The 17828-nt window shown below is 46.0% G+C and overlaps 1 protein-coding gene and 1 long non-coding RNA gene across 6 annotated transcripts in view; one reads left to right on the forward strand and one right to left on the reverse strand.

Moving 5' to 3' along the window:
• The window catches only part of ILDR2 (immunoglobulin like domain containing receptor 2), a 66742-nt gene extending 54044 nt beyond the window's left edge, over positions 1-12698 (forward strand). For all 5 annotated transcript variants that reach the window (XM_027526719.1, XM_027526699.1, XM_027526681.1 and 2 more), the window contains 4 exons: positions 3785-3898; positions 7781-7997; positions 9136-9811; positions 11066-12698. In XM_027526719.1, the coding sequence (XP_027382520.1) occupies positions 3785-3898; positions 7781-7997; positions 9136-9811; positions 11066-11101 (1043 nt within the window). In that variant the 3' untranslated portion in view covers positions 11102-12698. The remainder of the gene's footprint in view (positions 1-3784; positions 3899-7780; positions 7998-9135; positions 9812-11065) is intronic.
• Positions 1-17828, reverse strand: part of LOC113883264 — a 112447-nt gene that overhangs the window by 36016 nt on the left and 58603 nt on the right. The window lies entirely within an intron of this gene.

The following is a 17828-nucleotide window of genomic DNA, read 5'->3' on the forward strand; positions in this document are numbered from 1 at the left end:
AGCAGAATGGTTTTGGGAGGCTTGTGAATGGAAATAAAATGAGTAAAAAAATAGAAAGGAGCATGTAATAAGACTAATCTCTGATGTCAGCTCAGAGAAGGCAAAGTCTCATCTGCTTGGAGGGATCAAGAAAGGTTTTCTGATGTTTTCTATGCTCCTGAGCATATATGTGACACAGAGTCAGTTCCTGCCACAATGAGAGAATTATAGTGTGCTGCCTAATCGAATTTACAGCTTTTGGTTAAAAAAAAAATCTTTTCAAGGGAGAAGTGCCTAGCTTTTTAACTGCTGAAACCAAACAGATGATGCCTCTGAAGTCTGTCAGTGCTCCACTCTGTCCTTTTTGACAAAGGGGACAGATTTAGATTTCTGAAATTATGAGCTGGTGTGACTGAGAATAAAATCTGAAAGTATTGGGCTGGCCAAAAGGTGTGTTCAGGTTTTTCATAAGATGTTACAGGAAAACCCAAACAAACTTTTTGGCCAACCCAATATGTAGTACAGTAATGTCTCTTTATAATGCCAGTACTGAAAGGTGAAGCTGACATCTTCGTCTTTTCAGAGGCATGATAACCTATGCATACATGATCAATCTGTGTCATAATTAGGAGCGTAAATTCTTATAACGACACAGAAAGCAATCTAAGCTCCAATCCAAGTTGCAATTAAGGGAGATTTCCAACTGTTGCTTGGGGTGGCAGCCTTCTCTTACCACCAGGGTACAGCTGGTACATTGTTCCATATAGCAATACTTTTCCCCTTTATCTAAGTATTACTGAATGTCTGCCATAACAGCACTTCAGATATTAAGAACACCTAAAGACACAGCTGCAGGTAGAGTAGACCCCTTCTTTAAGGCCTATAAACATGCTCCTTTTCTTAACTAAAAATATTGTTTACAGTCCCTAAGTTGTGTCTGACTCTTTTGCAGTGCTATGGACTGTAGCCCCCCAGGCTCATTTGTCCATGGGGTTCTCCAAGCAAGAATACTGGAGTGGGTTGCCATTTCCTTCTCCAGGGGATCTTCCTGGACCAGGGATCAAATTTGCATCTCCTACACTGGCAAGTGGATTCTTTACCTCTGAGCCACCAGGGAAGCAGACTAAAAATATAATCATCAATAAAAATAACAAAACTTGCCTAAACCTTGCTGCTCCCTCAAGCTACCATTCAAGGCTTCCCCTTCCTGTTCAAAATTCTCCAACAAACCCACCACATGTCTCTTCTGCCTTACTTTGCAATTTCCTGTAATACAGTTTCTATTCCTGATTTTCACTTCATTCATTCATTCATACAAACTCACATGTTTGGAGTGTCTGCAATGTGCTAGGCTCTATGCTAGGTGCTCAGGAATCATAGATACACAGAGAGAACTGGTCCTTGATCTCAGGAAGTTTACAATCTAGAGAGAGAAATTCTACTGTAAATAATCTTTCTTAAGAAAGCATTAACCTCACACCCATCCCCAGGCTGGCACCATTTCAGCTCAAACAAACATACTACGTTTGTTTAGGAATATACTCTGTAGAGCACCATCCTGGGCTTTCCACTGAGCTAGAATGATAAGCATTCTTTTCCCTCAAGAATCTTTTGGAAGATTAGAAATTTATACATATCATTTGAAACAAATAGGAATATATTAAGGGACATATGATGAAAGTCCAAAGTAAATGATTTGTAAGTTGGCGGTTGGATAGAGAAAAGAGAAAACTTTTCTAGCTGGAGAAAAAGAAAGTCTTTTGGATGAGATGTTGTTTGCGCCACCCCTAATAATTACAAAGAACTCAAAGTGCTCCACTGAGTTGGTCTTTGTTGTCTTCTTTTTTTCGTTTATGTATTTGTCTTCTCTGACTTATAAGATTATTTAAAAGGTGAAAATTATTAGTTGTATTTCGTGGACATGCAAACTGAATCCTGGATAGGTCACCACTTATTTGAGGTCCTCGTGGCCTACAGGGTGCCCAGTTCCCCACTTCCTAGCCCTGTGTTTTATTCATCAGACACAAACACCTCAGAACAGACATAGCAATTCCGTGGGATAATTGCATTTTAATTGAACTGTCTGTGCTACTCTGTAAACGCCTCTGCAGAGATGGGAGGGTGTGGAGGCTTATAAATAAAACCATTTCTGCTAATAATTGCTTCTGCATAAGGATTAAGGATCTAACCTCTGGGAGAAGGTGTCACTAAAAAGCGTGTGCTGAGATTCATTAATTTTTTAAAGTAATTCCACAATTGAAGCTGAAGGTGGACTGTCCATCCTATGCTTATAGAGAAAACCAGTGCACCTGCAAATGGATGTGTGGGCGTCTTCCCAGTTTTCAACACCAGGGCTGTGATTAGAGTCTGTGAAAGATGATATTTTAATCTTCCACATACATGCTTGTGTAGGGGGCTATGTCCACAGCAGGGGAACATAATCAGAGAGCAGAACGCAGAACTTTCTCCAGAGACACGTGCAGTTGTGTGGTTTCCTTGTGGTATTTTCCCTGCTCTGGGAATAGAGAGTGTTGGGGGCGGGTCATCTGTTTCCATCCCCATTGTATGGTCCCAATTGGCTGCATGGTAGGACAGTGCCTCGGATGCCCAAGGTCCACCTCTGGGTTCTTCCTTTTTGTCTTCCTTTCATCTCTCTCTGCTGCTTCTGGCCCCAGACTCCAGACAGACCGGTGGCCCAGTATTGTTGGGCTTCCTTCAGACTACATTCCAGTCCCGGCACTGCCACTTATTGCTGAGCAAGTTATAAAACTGCTCTGAACCAAAGTTTCCTCGTCCGTGAAGCGCAGCTGCTAACAGCTGACTCCTTATGCAGTTGCGAGGACTGAGTCCACGGAAAGCACGTAGCGAGGTGCCTAGCACGTCCCAGTGCCCGCAGGCCTTGTCTGTCACCCCTGCTGTTCTGTCCCCATCCCAGTCCTTTCTCTTTCTTGTTTTCTCTTTATCTGTGAATATTAGAGCTGTCTGTGTCTGATCACCCTTGGGGCTGGTATTGGATTAGGTTGATGCTTAAGTGATACCAGGCTTCAGCAGCCTTTGTCTCTGCCAACGTGAGTGATGAGAACGTAGAGGATGGTATTATCTCTCACGCTTTAGTTTTGTTTTATTTTTACTAAGCCCTGAAAATAGCACCTGCCTGTAACCACATTGCAGCAGATTGACTTAATCATGTCTAAAATATGGTATTCCCTTTCCTAAGGGGAAAATGCTAAAGAAATAATAATGGAACCATAATTAGTAATCCATGCATTTTATTTTGTTCTACTGTGTATAAAGCCTGCAATCTAATATTAGCTCTTAGGCATCGCCTAGTTATGGAATTTTTGTACAGGCAACTACAGGCTTTTAGGCCACCTGTGTCAAGGTCTCTGACGTTTGGGTATCTGTTTTAAAGCTACATGTGCTTCCAAGTGAAGGTATGATCCTCAGACTGTAGAGTGATCTGTATCCCTAGTCTAGAAAGTGGTCTTTTTTAGTGTGAGTATACTCCCCCAAACTTTGAGAAGATAATCTTTAAGTGGAGCTATAAGAGGTCAGGAAGTAGGAAGGAGAGGTTACTGGAACAGAAGTTTTTTCTTGATGTGCCAATCCTCCATTCTAATGGAACCATCTGATAAAGGGTATGGTTCCATATATAGAAATATAGGTTACTGTTTCTGGGTGATTTAAAAAAGAGTTGAATCACATGGGTCCCTATCTGGGACCCATGTTTTCTACTGGTAAGTTACATGGAAGTCACCTTTTCCTGATTTTTTTTCAGCTTACTATCTTGTTTGTTTCTCAACAGTTCGCAAAGGTTACCGGATCCAAGCTGACAAAGAGAGAGACTCCATGAAGGTCTTATACTATGTCGAGAAGGAGCTGGCTCAGTTTGATCCAGCCAGAAGGATGAGAAGCAGATGTGAGCATCTGTTAGTTTTATGTGTTCTGTGCATCATGCTAAAAGGGATTTGGGGGTGACCATATATGGGGAGCCCTGAGCTTTCAGGGTCAGAATTAGTAGGGCTGCTGGTGACACCACGCTAAAGAAAGTAGCTTTGAGTACAGGGAGGAAAGAAAAAAAGGGTTCTGGTATGAAGGATAGGGTGATAACAGGGAACTATATCCAATATCCTATAATAAACTATAATAGGATTTTTAAAAAAAAGAATAGAGCATCATGTACCATCTTGGCTTCTGTTGCCTCTCGCATGGGGCAGTCAGTATTGCTGGGCTGTGCAGTGGGGTTGGCACCATTTTATTAAAACAGCCTTTCCCTACTACTCCCTTTAAAATATATTCAAAATAATGGCTTACAATGGGGAAGCTTCAGTGTCAGTTTTTTCCAACATGAAAGGCCCTAGCCTCGAATGACAGTCCAGCTGCCAACTTGCCATATCAATGAAAGTAAAAGAACAAGTCTGCCAAATGAATTTCATAAAAAAGATGCCTACATTCCTTTCAGATACCTAGTGGCAGAGACTGAGGGGCAAGCAAAAAGTCAAAAGAATGTTTTAATTATTGAGTCTGTAGGCGGCAGGGCCCCAACGCTTAACTCACCCACAGACCATGGAGACTTTGCCGCTGACATAGCTGATTCTTGATTTGGACTCCAAATTACTGTCTATCATGAAAAGCAACACAGGGCAGGTCTGACATGGATGGGCTAATTGTCAGAGGTGCTGGCAGGCGTGGGAGTGCGGTCACTACATTGCTCTCTTTGAACCCTCCTTGTCTTGGAACCAACTCCAGACTCAATGGCATTGTTGGGAAAACAGACCCAGACTAGAGGAACTTGATTCAGATTAAGGACAACATATTCCTCCCAGTTTGCGATTCTAATTTCATCCTGTCTGAGTTGCATCCATTGCTGCCTCCTCCCACCACACTGGCTATAAAAAGACCATCTCCAGATTGGAATGTCAGGAATGCAGATGTCACTGCACTTGACAAGCTAGTTGTAACAGTGTTGTTATGGATCCCTATAAGGGGACAGACATAGAGAGAGTCAGAGTTCAAGGAGAAAGCCCGTGGAGGAAATCTGTGAACTCACAGCTCAGAGAAAAAACAGAGGTTAAAAATAAAGGGTAGATCCCGGTTGAGATGATGTCTTCTGTCTGCCTGGATTAAAGTGGTCTCCAAAGGCCTGGCTGGCCAGAAGGTAATGACCAAGGAATCTTAAGAGTCCAAGGGGTGGCCTGGGTCAACAGATGAAGAAACTGAAGCCCAGAAGGTGGAAATGACAGTATCAGGACTACAACCCAGGTCTGTGGTTTGCTGTCCTGTGCTTTGCTGCTAAACTAGAAACTTTGGAGCCAACTGTGGATGGTGCTATGGCTGCAGTAGCAGTTTATATTCAAAGATCACAGCCTTCTAACTCTTGGGACTTTAGGATGTTGGAGCGGGAAGAAAGAGACTGAGATTGTTGAATGTACCTCCCTCATTTTATGGAGGAGGAAAGGGAGGCCGAGGGGAAAGTAACCAGTGCCAGTACTCACTGCCAGTGCCAGAATTGAACCCAGAGCTCTTGGAACCTACACATTGCAATAACTGCACAGAGATGAAGCAGAAATCTAAGTTCACATTGCAATAACTGCACAGAGATGAAGCAGAAATCTAAGTTCTCTTTACTTTGAGAGGTTCTATCCCCGAAGAGCAAAGTAAACCTTGGGATGGATCATGGCCACGGGATGGTCTTAAAGATCTCATCATAAAATGAGCCACACCTAGTTGCAGGTGTGGCAAAGGAGTAATAGATTCTGTGAGGCATGGGAGTTTCAGGGTCAGGCCTATGAATTTCCCAGAATGTGTGAGCCTCATTCACCTGCTCCCTGTAAGTAGGGGCTTGCTCTGGGGATATTTTAGTCTGGAATCAGCAAACCACAGCTCCCAGGGCACATATGTTCCACCTCCTATTTTTGAAGTAAATTTTCTTGGAACACAGCCATGCCAATCTACTTGTCTTATCCATGATTCCTTTCCTATTGCAGTAGCAGAGTTGAATAGTTGTGACAGGAAGACTTGCAAAGCCCACAGTGTTTACTACCTGGCCCTTTACACAAAGTTTGCCTCTGCTGCCCTAGAGTCCCACTGCTAGGTGTCTCTGAAGTGGGGGATGTTGATGTTCACGTTCACTGTGGCAGAAGTTTCAGAACAGCATACATCCTGGACTATCCATCATATGAATGGAGAAACATCTCTCCCTCACATCTGGAGAGATGAAAAATGTCCATTATTCCCTGAAGTTTAAGGCAAGTTCTGAGCCAATAATGTAATTTTCCAATAAACACACTTGGTGCATTTTAAAGTTCTCTTCTGTGGGGTTCCCAGAAGACTGGAATTCACTGGCATCGTGAGAAAAGGAAGACAAGATTTTATTAATCAATAGGATCTGAGTTATTTCCCTTTGAAATAGGCAGGCACTAGACCATTCTCCTTATGAGGAACAAAAGACTTAGATTATAATTCAAAACCAACTGATCACATGACCAAACTGAATGGCATTCCTGCTCAGCCCTGTGTCCTCGTAAGGAGATTGTGTTTATGCTGTGCAGGGAGGCCCACCCTTCCCTTCAGGGGTGGGAGCCAGCAAAATTCCTCTGCTCCTCTAAGGACTGTTGGGGATAGGGAGGAGATAAAGTAGAGGGGAACATGAGACACACACTTGTGCTTCCCACATCTGATCTTAGTTTACCTCTCATTCGGCAGCCAGGCCCTACAACTTATAATTGTTGATTCTGATAATAGTTTGAAGTTCAAAGGATTTTTAGAAAACAATGGATTTTCAATGGATTCAGTTACATTACAAATAGATTTGCTAGATTTATTTTTTAAGTAATATGAAATTCAATCCATTTCAAAGTTTTCTAAATAAATAGTTTCTTTTGTTTTTTTTTTTTTCTTTCCAAATTGTGATTCTGGTCCTTATTCACAAGTGCTTTTGTGAAAAGCTACTTAGGCCACCCTAAAAAATGAGAAAGCTGTGACCATCCCCTCCCTTTTTACATTTTTGGGCTGGGACTAGAGCATAAGTGGAGGTCCATGGACCATAAGTGCAGCCTAGCCTTCCCCATTTCTTCCTACACTTCCAAACAGCTATCCTGGCCATCCATGGCCACATACACCTGAACAGTCTGGGGAGTGAAGAGGTCTACTTAAGCCACAGAAATGAGCTTGGTACTGTTCAGGGAAAATATTCCAAATTCCTGGATGAACATCCAGGAGCAGGGTGTGCACACTCTCTTTGTCCTGTGGGCTCCTTGCTCTGCGGGGAGGGGCGCAGCAGCAGCTGGGATGGGGTGCGTGTGAACCACAGCATGGGACTGGCTCTGAAGGCTCCATCTTGGGACTCAGATAACAGCAGGGAAGATACTGTGATCTGTGGCTTTTCTCTCTTTTTGCCCCCTTTGCCTCATGGCTGGGATCATCATGGCTCATCACTGATTTAAACAAGAAGAAGCAAAATATTTGAGCGAGGATGATGATATACTAGGAGGAGACCAGCTGCAGAGAGCCTAAGTTCTGGAAAGCCTGCCTTAGGTGGAACAATAACAATTGTTTTCCTATTCTAAGAACAGAGCATGTGGGAAGCCTCCCCTCTGTCGGCAACTAGGCTTCCAACTGAAGCCAGTTGCTGCTGAGCTGAGAACACAAATACCATTAGTTCAGGACTACAACCCACCCTGGACAGGACTGAGACCCTCGGGTGGGAGTTTCCCAAAGATTCCAGTGTTAGCCCTTAACCAAGTTCCTGTTCTGTCCTACAGGTAGAAAGCTCTGTCATGCCTAGTTTTTGTCCTTGCAGATAACAACACCATCTCGGAACTCAGCTCTCTGCATGAGGAGGACAGCAGTTTCCGCCAATCTTACCATCAGATGCGGAACAAGCAGTTCCCTGTGTCTGGGGACTTGGAGAGCAATCCTGACTACTGGTCAGGGGTCATGGGAGGCAGCAGTGGGGCCAGCCGGGGGCCCTCGGCCATGGAGTATAACAAAGAGGATCGGGAGAGCTTCAGGCACAGGTGAGGCTAACTGTGGCAAGGCAGCTCCGGTGCTGGGCATGAGGAGCCAAAAGCTGGGGGGCAGGATGGGTCTGAGGCTGCAGTGATCCGAGAACATCTCTGTCTGCCCTTCTAGGTTATCTTGCCTCATCTCTCTCTGTGCCTATTGAACACCCCTTTCCCACATGTATTAAGCAAGGGAACGCTTGGGGCACCATGTGCAGAAGTAATCAGTCAAGGCTCTTTGAAGAGGATTCTCTAGACCCCTTAATGAACCCTGTTGACATTTCTCTGCCCTTCTCATATATTTTATCTTGTAACCTCTAAAAGACCCCACCCATCATCTCTCTCATTTTTGATCATTTGTTTTGTGAAAAGTCAAATGCCAATTATGTTATACTGTTGGATTTGATTCTCATAATTCCAAAAGGCAGGTACTATTAATGTCCTCCCAGTTTTAGCTGGGGAAACTGAAACTTAAAAACTTCTAAGGGACTTACACAGGGTCATGTGGCCAGTGAATGTGAAGGGACAAGATGTGTGTTTGGTTTGGTATGGCCAATGCCCCGATAGCACCTTCCCCACTCACCTATCCTGTATATCGAAGGACAGTAGCTATTGCTCTTCTCTCAAAGAACCAACTGCGGGGTCCCTCTGGCCTGTTGCCCCACGAGGTAACTTGCCCTTCACTCTGAGGAAGGAGAAGGCCTCTCTGTTTATCACCAAATAATACAGGGCTCCGTGGGCCACAGCTGTTTGGACAGCAGGCCACATCGCCCATGCCGGCTTCGAGGGTGTGAGAAGTGAGTCAGGAGGCTGTCAACCAGAGGTCATATCATAATGGCCAAAAGAAGGCCCACGTGTGTTTCAGCACCGTGTAGATCACAAAGAGGTTTTTTTCACACAACCCGTTAATCCTTAACGCTAACTCACCAGATGGGCGGACGCCTTGACTTGGCTGTGATTCTGAGGCGTGAGAGGTGCCTGGGGTGATACATCCAGCCAGGAGCAGAGCCGTGTCGGGCCGCGCAGTCTCCTGAGCGAGGCCCCAGCCGCGATGGGGTCCTTAGATCCCAGCTCAGCTCCCTGCCTCGCGCGTCTGACAGGTCTTGGGTACCTGGGCCTTTCAAGGACTGACCAGCGCCTCCTCTGTCCGCAGCCAGCAGCGCTCCAAATCGGAGATGCTGTCCCGGAAGAACTTCGCCACCGGGGTGCCGGCCGTCTCCATGGATGAGCTCGCGGCCTTTGCCGACTCCTACGGCCCGCGGTCCCGCAGGGCGGACGGCAACAAGCAGGACCTCCGAGGCGGGAGCCGCCTCGAGCGCTCGGAGGCGCGGGCGCACGGGGGCCTCTACCAGGACGGCTCGCTGGAGGAGTACTATGGGCCGCGGAGCCGCAGCCGGGAGCCACTGACCGACGCGGACCGCGGCTGGTCCTACAGCCCCCCGCGCCGGCGGCCGCCGGACGACGCGCACTTGCCGCGCCTGGTGAGCCGCACGCCGGGCACCACGCCCAAGTACGACCACTCGTTTCGCGGGTCCGGGCTGGAGCGGCAGGTGCGGCCAGAGGGCGCCAGCCGCGGCGGCAGCCTCGAGACGCCGTCGAAGCTGAGCTCACAGCTCGGCCCTCGCAGCGCCTCCTACTACGCCTGGTCGCCGCCGGCCACCTACGAGGCGGGCGCGCCTCCAGACGACGAGGAGGACACGCCCGACGACACGTTGCCTCCCTACAGCGAGCTCGAGCTCAGCCGGGGCCCGTCCTACCGCGGCCGCGACCTGCCCTACCACAGCAACTCGGAGAAGAAGAGGAAGAAGGAGACACCGGCGAAGAAGACGGTGAGGCCCAGGCGGCCTCCCCGGGGGCCGGTGGGCACGATCGCCAACCGGGGGCCACGGGGCTGGGGAGGAAGGCGAACAGAGCAGGAGGGCCCTGCCCTAGATGCGCAGACACCCGATGGGGCCCAGGTGGAGAGAGCAGGCTCTCCTGCTTGGGGAATCCGGATGTTAGGCTGGTTTGTCCCCCACCTCCTTCTACCCAGGCAGGAAGAAGTAACTGGGCTTGGAGCCCGGAGCGTTGAAAACAAGCAGAAGTAGCAGATATGCAGGTGTAGCAGATTAGCATTAATGGCCAGCTTTAAGAAGCATTTAGCATCAGGGATTCTAGGGCTTCATTCCCACCACAGGCCTTTAGGTGGGTTTCTGAGGTCTGCATTCTGACGATCTATGCTCTATGCATGCTTATGTGTGCGTTCCTCCCTAGCCCCTGCTCCCTTTAGGGTGAGGGTTTGTAACTTGCATCAAATGCCGGAAGAGTCCAGATTCCAGAGAAGCCGTTGGTATTTATGAAGGACAACTCACTTCTTTTTTTCCCTTGACGTTTTATTGAGTGTAAACTGTACTGTGCCTGTATATGTGAAGGAAATCTTTCCGGCCCTGCCCAACTCATTTGTCTGTGTAAGTGGCCTTTTTTAGACTTTATTGTTTTCCCTCTAAAAGCCAAGAGCAGCCCAGTGAATCCTGCAGCCCCCTAATGTGAGCTCTGAACCTGAGAGATTGTTGGGGGACAAACCACAGATCATTGTGGGTTTCCAGGGTGCCTCTGTGCTCCAGAGGCCCTCTCCAAGCCTGGTGCTACTGCCCCCTCCTCAGTTACCCTGCCTCTCTTGTGGTTTTGTTTTTCTCATGGTTCCAAGCAGCACATTTGTATGGGGAGAGAACATGAACATAAAAAGGTTCTGGCATGATTATTAACCCCTCCAAAACAAAACCTGCAATGACCCAAGTATTATGAGTAGAGAAGGAACTTTCAGGTGATGTCAGCTGTACGGTGCACCATCCACACCAACTGTTGTGGAAATGTAAACATTTTAGTTATCCCCAAAGGGGTGAGAAGTTTTTCTGTGGTCATGGAACTAAGTTCTATGAGATGTGTGTTGGCTTCGGCACCAATTGAGGCTTAGGGGCAGTAGTCACAACCTTAATGAAATGTCCTAAAAGTCAGAGTGTGCTAGGCTCTGAACAGGTGTGGATTCTTCCCAGGGAGCCATTGGTTGTGTTTCTTTAATCAGGCTTTTTCTGTTCTTTCCCCAGAGTGACTTTCCAACCAGGATGTCCCTTGTGGTCTGATGTTTGTTTTCAAGACAACTCTCTGAATGACTAGGAATTGGGAACAGAACATGGGAACAAGACACAAATCCAAGAGCCAGCAGGCCCTGGACCTTCTTGGGCCACCACCTTGGAAGATTTGCTGATCTTTGCTTTGGCAAGGGATGGGGGGCAGCCTTTAAGGGAGGCTGATTGCAAACCTCAGTGCCCATCTAACTAGTTTGAGAAATTTATCAAGAAAACAAGTACAGGTGAACGCATTCCTACACATGGAGTTTCTCACCCACAGAGTTCATCCCGCCCTGTCTCCTCCCTTAGCCAAACCAGGATTCCTTTTCCATTTCTGAAAGAGAGTTAGTTCTGGACTGCTAATCTCCAGATAATGCCTATACTACAGTCTGCTTTTCCATACCTCCTGTGCTGTGCTTAGAAACAGAACCGATTACTACTATTAGAAGGCCTTCACCCACAGTGGAAGATAGCTTCAGGCAAAATACACCTTTTAGCCCCATCACTTCCCAGTCACTTGTCAATGACTGTTGTTACACTGAAATCAGGCCTGTGGTGAGCTCAGTGACCATGACCTGCTGGACAATCACAGAAATGACTTCAATTTGCTGTTCCTAATGACAGTTCTTGGCTGGAACAAAACAAGAGCTGTCAAAGTGGTGTTTCTTTTTTTCATTCTGAGAACATGAACTGCTTTTTCTCTTTTGTCATAGCGACGTGAGTCTTGGACATCAAGGGCTCTTCTCGTCCTCCCCTTTCCTGGACTGTCCACAGGTTGGTGCCACACACAGAGCCCCGTGTCCCTCTGCACTCTTGATTAGGTTGTCATCAGGTGCCTTTTGATAAATGTTTAAAATACACATATGAAAGAGAAGAGGGGAAAAAAAGAGAAGAGAATAAAGCAAAAGAAAGAAAAATGAGAAAGAATCTAAGAAGAAAAGAATGTATGGTCTCACTATATGTTGAATATGGGCCATTTCCTCCACAGGCTCTGCTGGCTCTTCTGCGTGTTTTAGACTTCATTTACCATGAGTTGTTCCTGCCCAGCCCAGTTTCATCACCCCAGGACACCTGAGTGTGGAGCAGGCATCCCTGGGCCTCACCAGGCTGCCACTCTAGATGCTCTTGGGAGATGAGGGATATTGCTTTCTCAGGAAGGAGCACTTCCTTCTCCGTGTGTGCATGCTAAGTCGCTTCAGTCATGTCTGACTCTTTGCGACCCCATAGACTGTAACCCACCAGGCTCCTCTGTCCATGGGATTCTCTAGGCAAGAATACTGGAGTGGGTTGCCATGCCCTCCTCCAGGGGATCTTCCCAACCCAGGGGTCAAACCTGCTTCTCTGGTTTGTCTCTGGCATTGGCAGGTGGGTTCTTTAACACTAGCACCATCTGGGAAGCCCTTTTCTACTCCTGCCCCTGCCTGAAGGATAGATTTTGCTTAAATCTCAAATCTAGGACTCTCTGGATTTCATAATTTGTATAGATTGGTAAAAAAAAAAAAAAAAAAAGGCTACAAACTCTTCTCTTCTCATCAAGAGGTGCCGTCTATTTCTCAACCCCTTGATTTGGGATTGGCCATATTATTTGATTTAGCCAGTGGCCTAATAACAGATATGATAGAAGCAGAAACTTGACAGATTCTTGTGCATGAGGGAATTTATCCTCTCTTGCTGCTTTTGGGAACCGTGCATCACCACCAGGTAAATTAGCCTGGCTGGCCTGCTGCATGATGAAAGGGCCCAGTTACCCCATCACTCTAACTGGCAGCCTATCAACTCTCAGCTGATTGCAAACATGAGTGATCCCAGATAAAACCAAAAGAAGAATTGCCTCGCTGAGCCCAGCCCAAATTGCTGATTGCTACCCAAGGCATGAGAAGCTGGTTCACTCTTTAAATGTTCAGTTTTCTTCAAGGAAAAAGCTGAGTTTTTTTTTTTTTTTTTCTTGTCTGAATATTTAACCCCCAAAATTCTAACCTTAGGTGAGTGCTGGTCTCTACTTTCTTTGACAGACTTTTGTCAAAGCTTTTCACCCCACACTGTTATGGTGGGATACTTGGTTAGGTCAAATCACTGGCAGACAGTGTTGCTTGGTCTCTGTATCCCTCTACTTCAGCAGGCTCCATCCTCTGTCTGTGGATCCATGGACAACTGCTGAAGAAAGTTTCTTCCTCAGCATCTCTTTGGTCTTCTCCGGAACCACCTGACTGGGGCTAGGCCCTTTTCTCAGAGTACCATTGCACTGATATCCATTTAATTCATGGCATTTCCAAACCAGTTCTATGTGTGCAATGAAATAATAAGTGACTGGGTGAGAGTCAGAAGGATGAGTTGATACCATTGCTGGGGGTAGAATTGGCCTGCCAAAAGACTTCATAATGGCCTTGGCCTGTATGAGTTGAACCAGGAGGACAATTCAGTCCACTGCTGGCACTTCCAAGGGCTGGAAGACACAAGCCATAACCCTGGTGCTGAGTTTTTAGACTTGCTGAGCTTTTAGTCCTTGTCATCTGAAAGCCTAGGTCTCATCTGTCTGTTTGGGCCCCATTTCCACTGGAAAAGATGATTAAAACACCAATTCTTAGTCACCAGCTTTGGATTTTAAATTGCTCAGGCAATTTTGGAGAATCTTGGGTAGCTGAAGTAGTTATTATTTCTTCATACTGAGCACTGTGTCAGGCTATTCACCACCAAAGAGCCCCATAGCACCAGCTGCAGAGACCAAAAATACTGCTTTCATTAGCCGGGGGCATGTATGATTTTGGTGAAGGGAGCCATGGGAAAGAATTATTAAAATCGGAAACCTGAAGGCAACAAAACTACCGACAGACAATAAAAAATACAAAGATGATAACAGATTACCGAAATAACCTGGGTACATGGGACCAGGTTGTCCTCGGAAGGGCTGCATAAATCACTCAGACCTCCAGGTTTCTGGTCAAGAGAGAAAACAGTCATTTCTGGGTATGTGGACAAGAGATAAGTCTGACCGGACAAGTAAAGGCAAAGCTGGCCATCCTCAGCACCCTGGCTTTTCTCAGCACATCCTTCTGTTTCTTTTCCCCCGACTAGTCCTGTGTAGAAAGTGCTTACACATATTAGCTTCCTTCGTTTTATTGGGGGTAAAATATTAGGCTTGTGTAAGACAAGATCTCTGTCCATGCATGCGTGCGTGCTCAGTCACTCAGTCAGGTCCAACTCTTTGCAACCTCATGGATTGTAGCCCGCCAGGCTCCTCTGCCCTTGGGGTTTCCCAGGAAAGAATACTGAAGTGGGTCACCATTTCCTCCTCCAGGGGATCTTCCCGACCCAGGGACTGAGCCTCATCTCCTGCGTCTCCTGCTTTGGCAGTTGGATTCTTTACCACTGAGCCACGTGGAAAGCCCACTCTGTCCATGGGGACGCTGCAACTGAATAGAGGAAACAAGAAATGCCCAAGAAAGAATTGGGAGATTTTATATGTATAATATGAAATACTGCTATGGATAAATTACAACAAACCCAGAGAATTAAAGTTTTTTATTTAAATGGGTATATTTTGATATCTAAGTGTTGTGTGTATTTGTCCATCCATCCTATTTAAAGACATGCTCAGTGATCTGAAAAGCCAGTATTAAGAAATCTGAGCTGAAAGAGGTGAGTTGGAATAGGGAGGGGTGAGAGGCAGAGGGCTGAGTAGGATGATGTAGGAGCGTGTTTGCCTGTGAGTCACAGCTGAGTCAGGGACATGTTGGATGAGGGCACAAGGAGGCAGATGGCAGGCAGATGAACTTCTCTAGGCCATGCAGGCTCATGAGGAAGCTGGGAGAATTTGCCATGGACCTGGTGCTCATGGGGTGCTCTCCATCTGCTCCTCCAGGGGTTCGTTCTGCGGCCATGGAGTGTTGGCCAGTCTCCCTTTCCACACCAGGCAGACTGTGCAAACTGGGCATGGCAAATGGCTGTCACTCTAGCCTAAGGAACATCTAGACCTAGCCACATCTGTAAATATTTCTAAAAAGTCTGAAAGACTTCATACAGGTAATCCAGTCAGAGCTTAGGCAGCCTTTGAGAGAGGCTGAGGTCACTGATTGCATTGTAACCCACCCCCTCTTTTCTTTATAGATGGAGATGCCGCCATTAGTGAAGTCAAAAACCTAATTGAGTCTTTTCTTTTGGACTGGCATTTTCCCAAATTGTCTAACCGTATAAATTACCTGATTGCTGTTAAAAATGTATTGTTGGGCCCTGCCCAGGAGACTGATAGGATGAGTCTGGAGCTAGGATTTGTACTTTTAACATGTATTTCAGGAGAGTCCTGTGATCACATGTATTTGGAAAATCTTACACTAGATCTTACCTCATCATGTGCCCCAAACACTTAGTCCTGAGGGTTCCTTGGGCTTCAAATATTTTTCTTCAGATGTCCTGGTGAGGTTTCTCATACTCCCTTGGGCCTGAAAGTGGTGAAGCCCCAGCAGTCTCACTAGGATGGTGGTGACTGGCTGACCAGGCTCCAGGGGTAGGAGAGCTGTGCAAGGCAGAGGGAAAGGACGGCCAGGAGCCCGCCCTAGGAGGCTGCTCCCAACGCTTCCAGTCCTGGAACAGAGATCCTGTTGTGACCATTTCAGATCTGACAAGAATTGCAGGTAATTTTCTCATTCCCCTGATGTCATTCTGAGCAAAATTTAGATCATGAATAGAAATAAACAAGACCTTTGGGGGAATGGCAAAAATAAGTCATTTTTGAAACATTCAAATCACAGCCTGACTGGTCAACACCTACTTCCTCCTTAAGACCCAAACTGAATGAGCAAAAATAATAAAAATCTGTTACATATCCTTCCAACATCAGATTTAAATGCTGCCACAATCTTACAGGGTTTTGAAATTGATTTATAGAATGTAGAGATCCAAATTCACCAAAATGGGGGCCAGGTACTTAAAAAAACTGCCTAGATTTTTCCTGCCTGGATCCTTCCTCCTTTTCACCTGGGAAATTGTTCAATGAAGCTCTGAGTCAGTTCAGTTCAGTTCAGTTCAGTTCAGTCGCTCAGTCGTGTCCGACTCTCTGCGACCCTATGAATCACAGCATGCCAGGCCTCCCTGTCCATCACCAACTCCTGGAGTTCACTCAGACTCAAGTCCATCGAGTCAGTGATGCCATCCAGCCATCTCATCCTCTGTCGTCCCCTTCTCCTCCTGCCCCCAATCCCTCCCAGCATCACAGTCTTTTCCAATGAGTCAACTCTTCCCATGAGGTGGCCAAAGTACTGGAGTTTAGCATCATTCCTTCCAAAGAAATCCCAGGGCTGATCTCCTTCAGAATGGGCTGGTTGGATCTCCTTGCAGTCCAAGGGACTCTCAAGAGTCTTCTCCAACACCACAGTTCAAAAGCATCAACTCTTCGGTGCTCAGCCTTCTTTACAGTCCAACTCTCACATCCATACATGACCACAGGAAAAACCATAGCCTTGACTAGACGAACCTTTGTTGGCAAAGTAACACCTCTGCTTTTGAATACGCTATCTAGGTTGGTCATAATTTTCCTTCCAAGGAGTAAGTGTCTTTTAATTTCATGGCTGCAGTCACCATCTGCAGTGATTTTGGAGCCCAAAAAATAAAGTCTGACACTGTTTCCACTGAGTAAGGGACTTTTAATGTGAGGATGGAGCAAGGATAGTGTGAGCTGCTTTAAGAGGGTGATAAGAATAAAGTTTGTATTATTTTTATGGTGTATTACTGTTTACAAAACACTTTGACGTGCATTATCTCATTTGACTGTCTCACAGTGACCTCTATGATAAAGGCAGGGTGAATGTGCTGATCCCATCAAACAGACGGTAAAACTGAAACTGACAAAGGCTAAGTGATGTGCCTATTGTCAAATGAGTTTTTAAATCATAGAGCCAGGCCTTCTGACTATCTCTTGAGGGTTCTTTCTAATTCCTACAATACTTGTGGGACTGGAATCAGCCCAACATCTGGGAGAAGAGTCCTGGAGGTGATGCTCACTCATGACATCCCTGGAATGAACCTGTGGGGACAAGCACTGTGGGGTCTTCCTCTTGCCAAGCATTGGTCCTCAAATGCTGCTGTGAGCAGAAGTCAGTTCTATTCAAGGAGATTTTCATTAGCCATGCTGGAGTTGAGAAAAGGTTTTGATAAAAATGTGCTTTAGATTTTAGAATCCTTCCTGAGAAGGAATTTCTGAGCCAAATAACAAATTCCTGTAGACTCAGAATTCCGAAGCTTGGGGTGACCTGCCTGGAATGAACAATCCGGCATCTTCACTGCATTTGGTGATTTTAGATAGAACTGAGAGTGGCCAGATATAGAGGGAGCCATGAGGCCGTTTAGTTAAAAGTTTTATTTCTTGGTGAGGCAGGATACAGGTCCATGTAGTCTGGCCCATTTCTTTGGGGAAGGCTAAAAGAGATTCAGATAGCTTGTCTCTTACCTTGGCTTCCAAAAAAGTCACTCTATATTAACAAACGTATTAGGCACTATCCAGTGAGAATTTTCTTTGTGGGAATAAAGGAAAAGGGAATAGAAGGAACCACAGGCCAAGAAAGCTCGGAAAGCTGCTTCATGGTCGTTGCCTGTCCAGTTGTTTTGAGCCTTGTCTGTGGCATCAAAATTTAAATGTTTGTATCATGTTGCCCATGACTTTTTTTTTGGTATCAGACATATAAATTGAATTTGGTTGTAATGTTTAAATAAAGCATTGTCACCTACATTGGTTATCAAGAACTCATGA

This window comes from Bos indicus x Bos taurus, chromosome 3 (genome assembly GCF_003369695.1).
Source record: "Bos indicus x Bos taurus breed Angus x Brahman F1 hybrid chromosome 3, Bos_hybrid_MaternalHap_v2.0, whole genome shotgun sequence".
Lineage (NCBI taxonomy): Eukaryota > Metazoa > Chordata > Mammalia > Artiodactyla > Bovidae > Bos > Bos indicus x Bos taurus.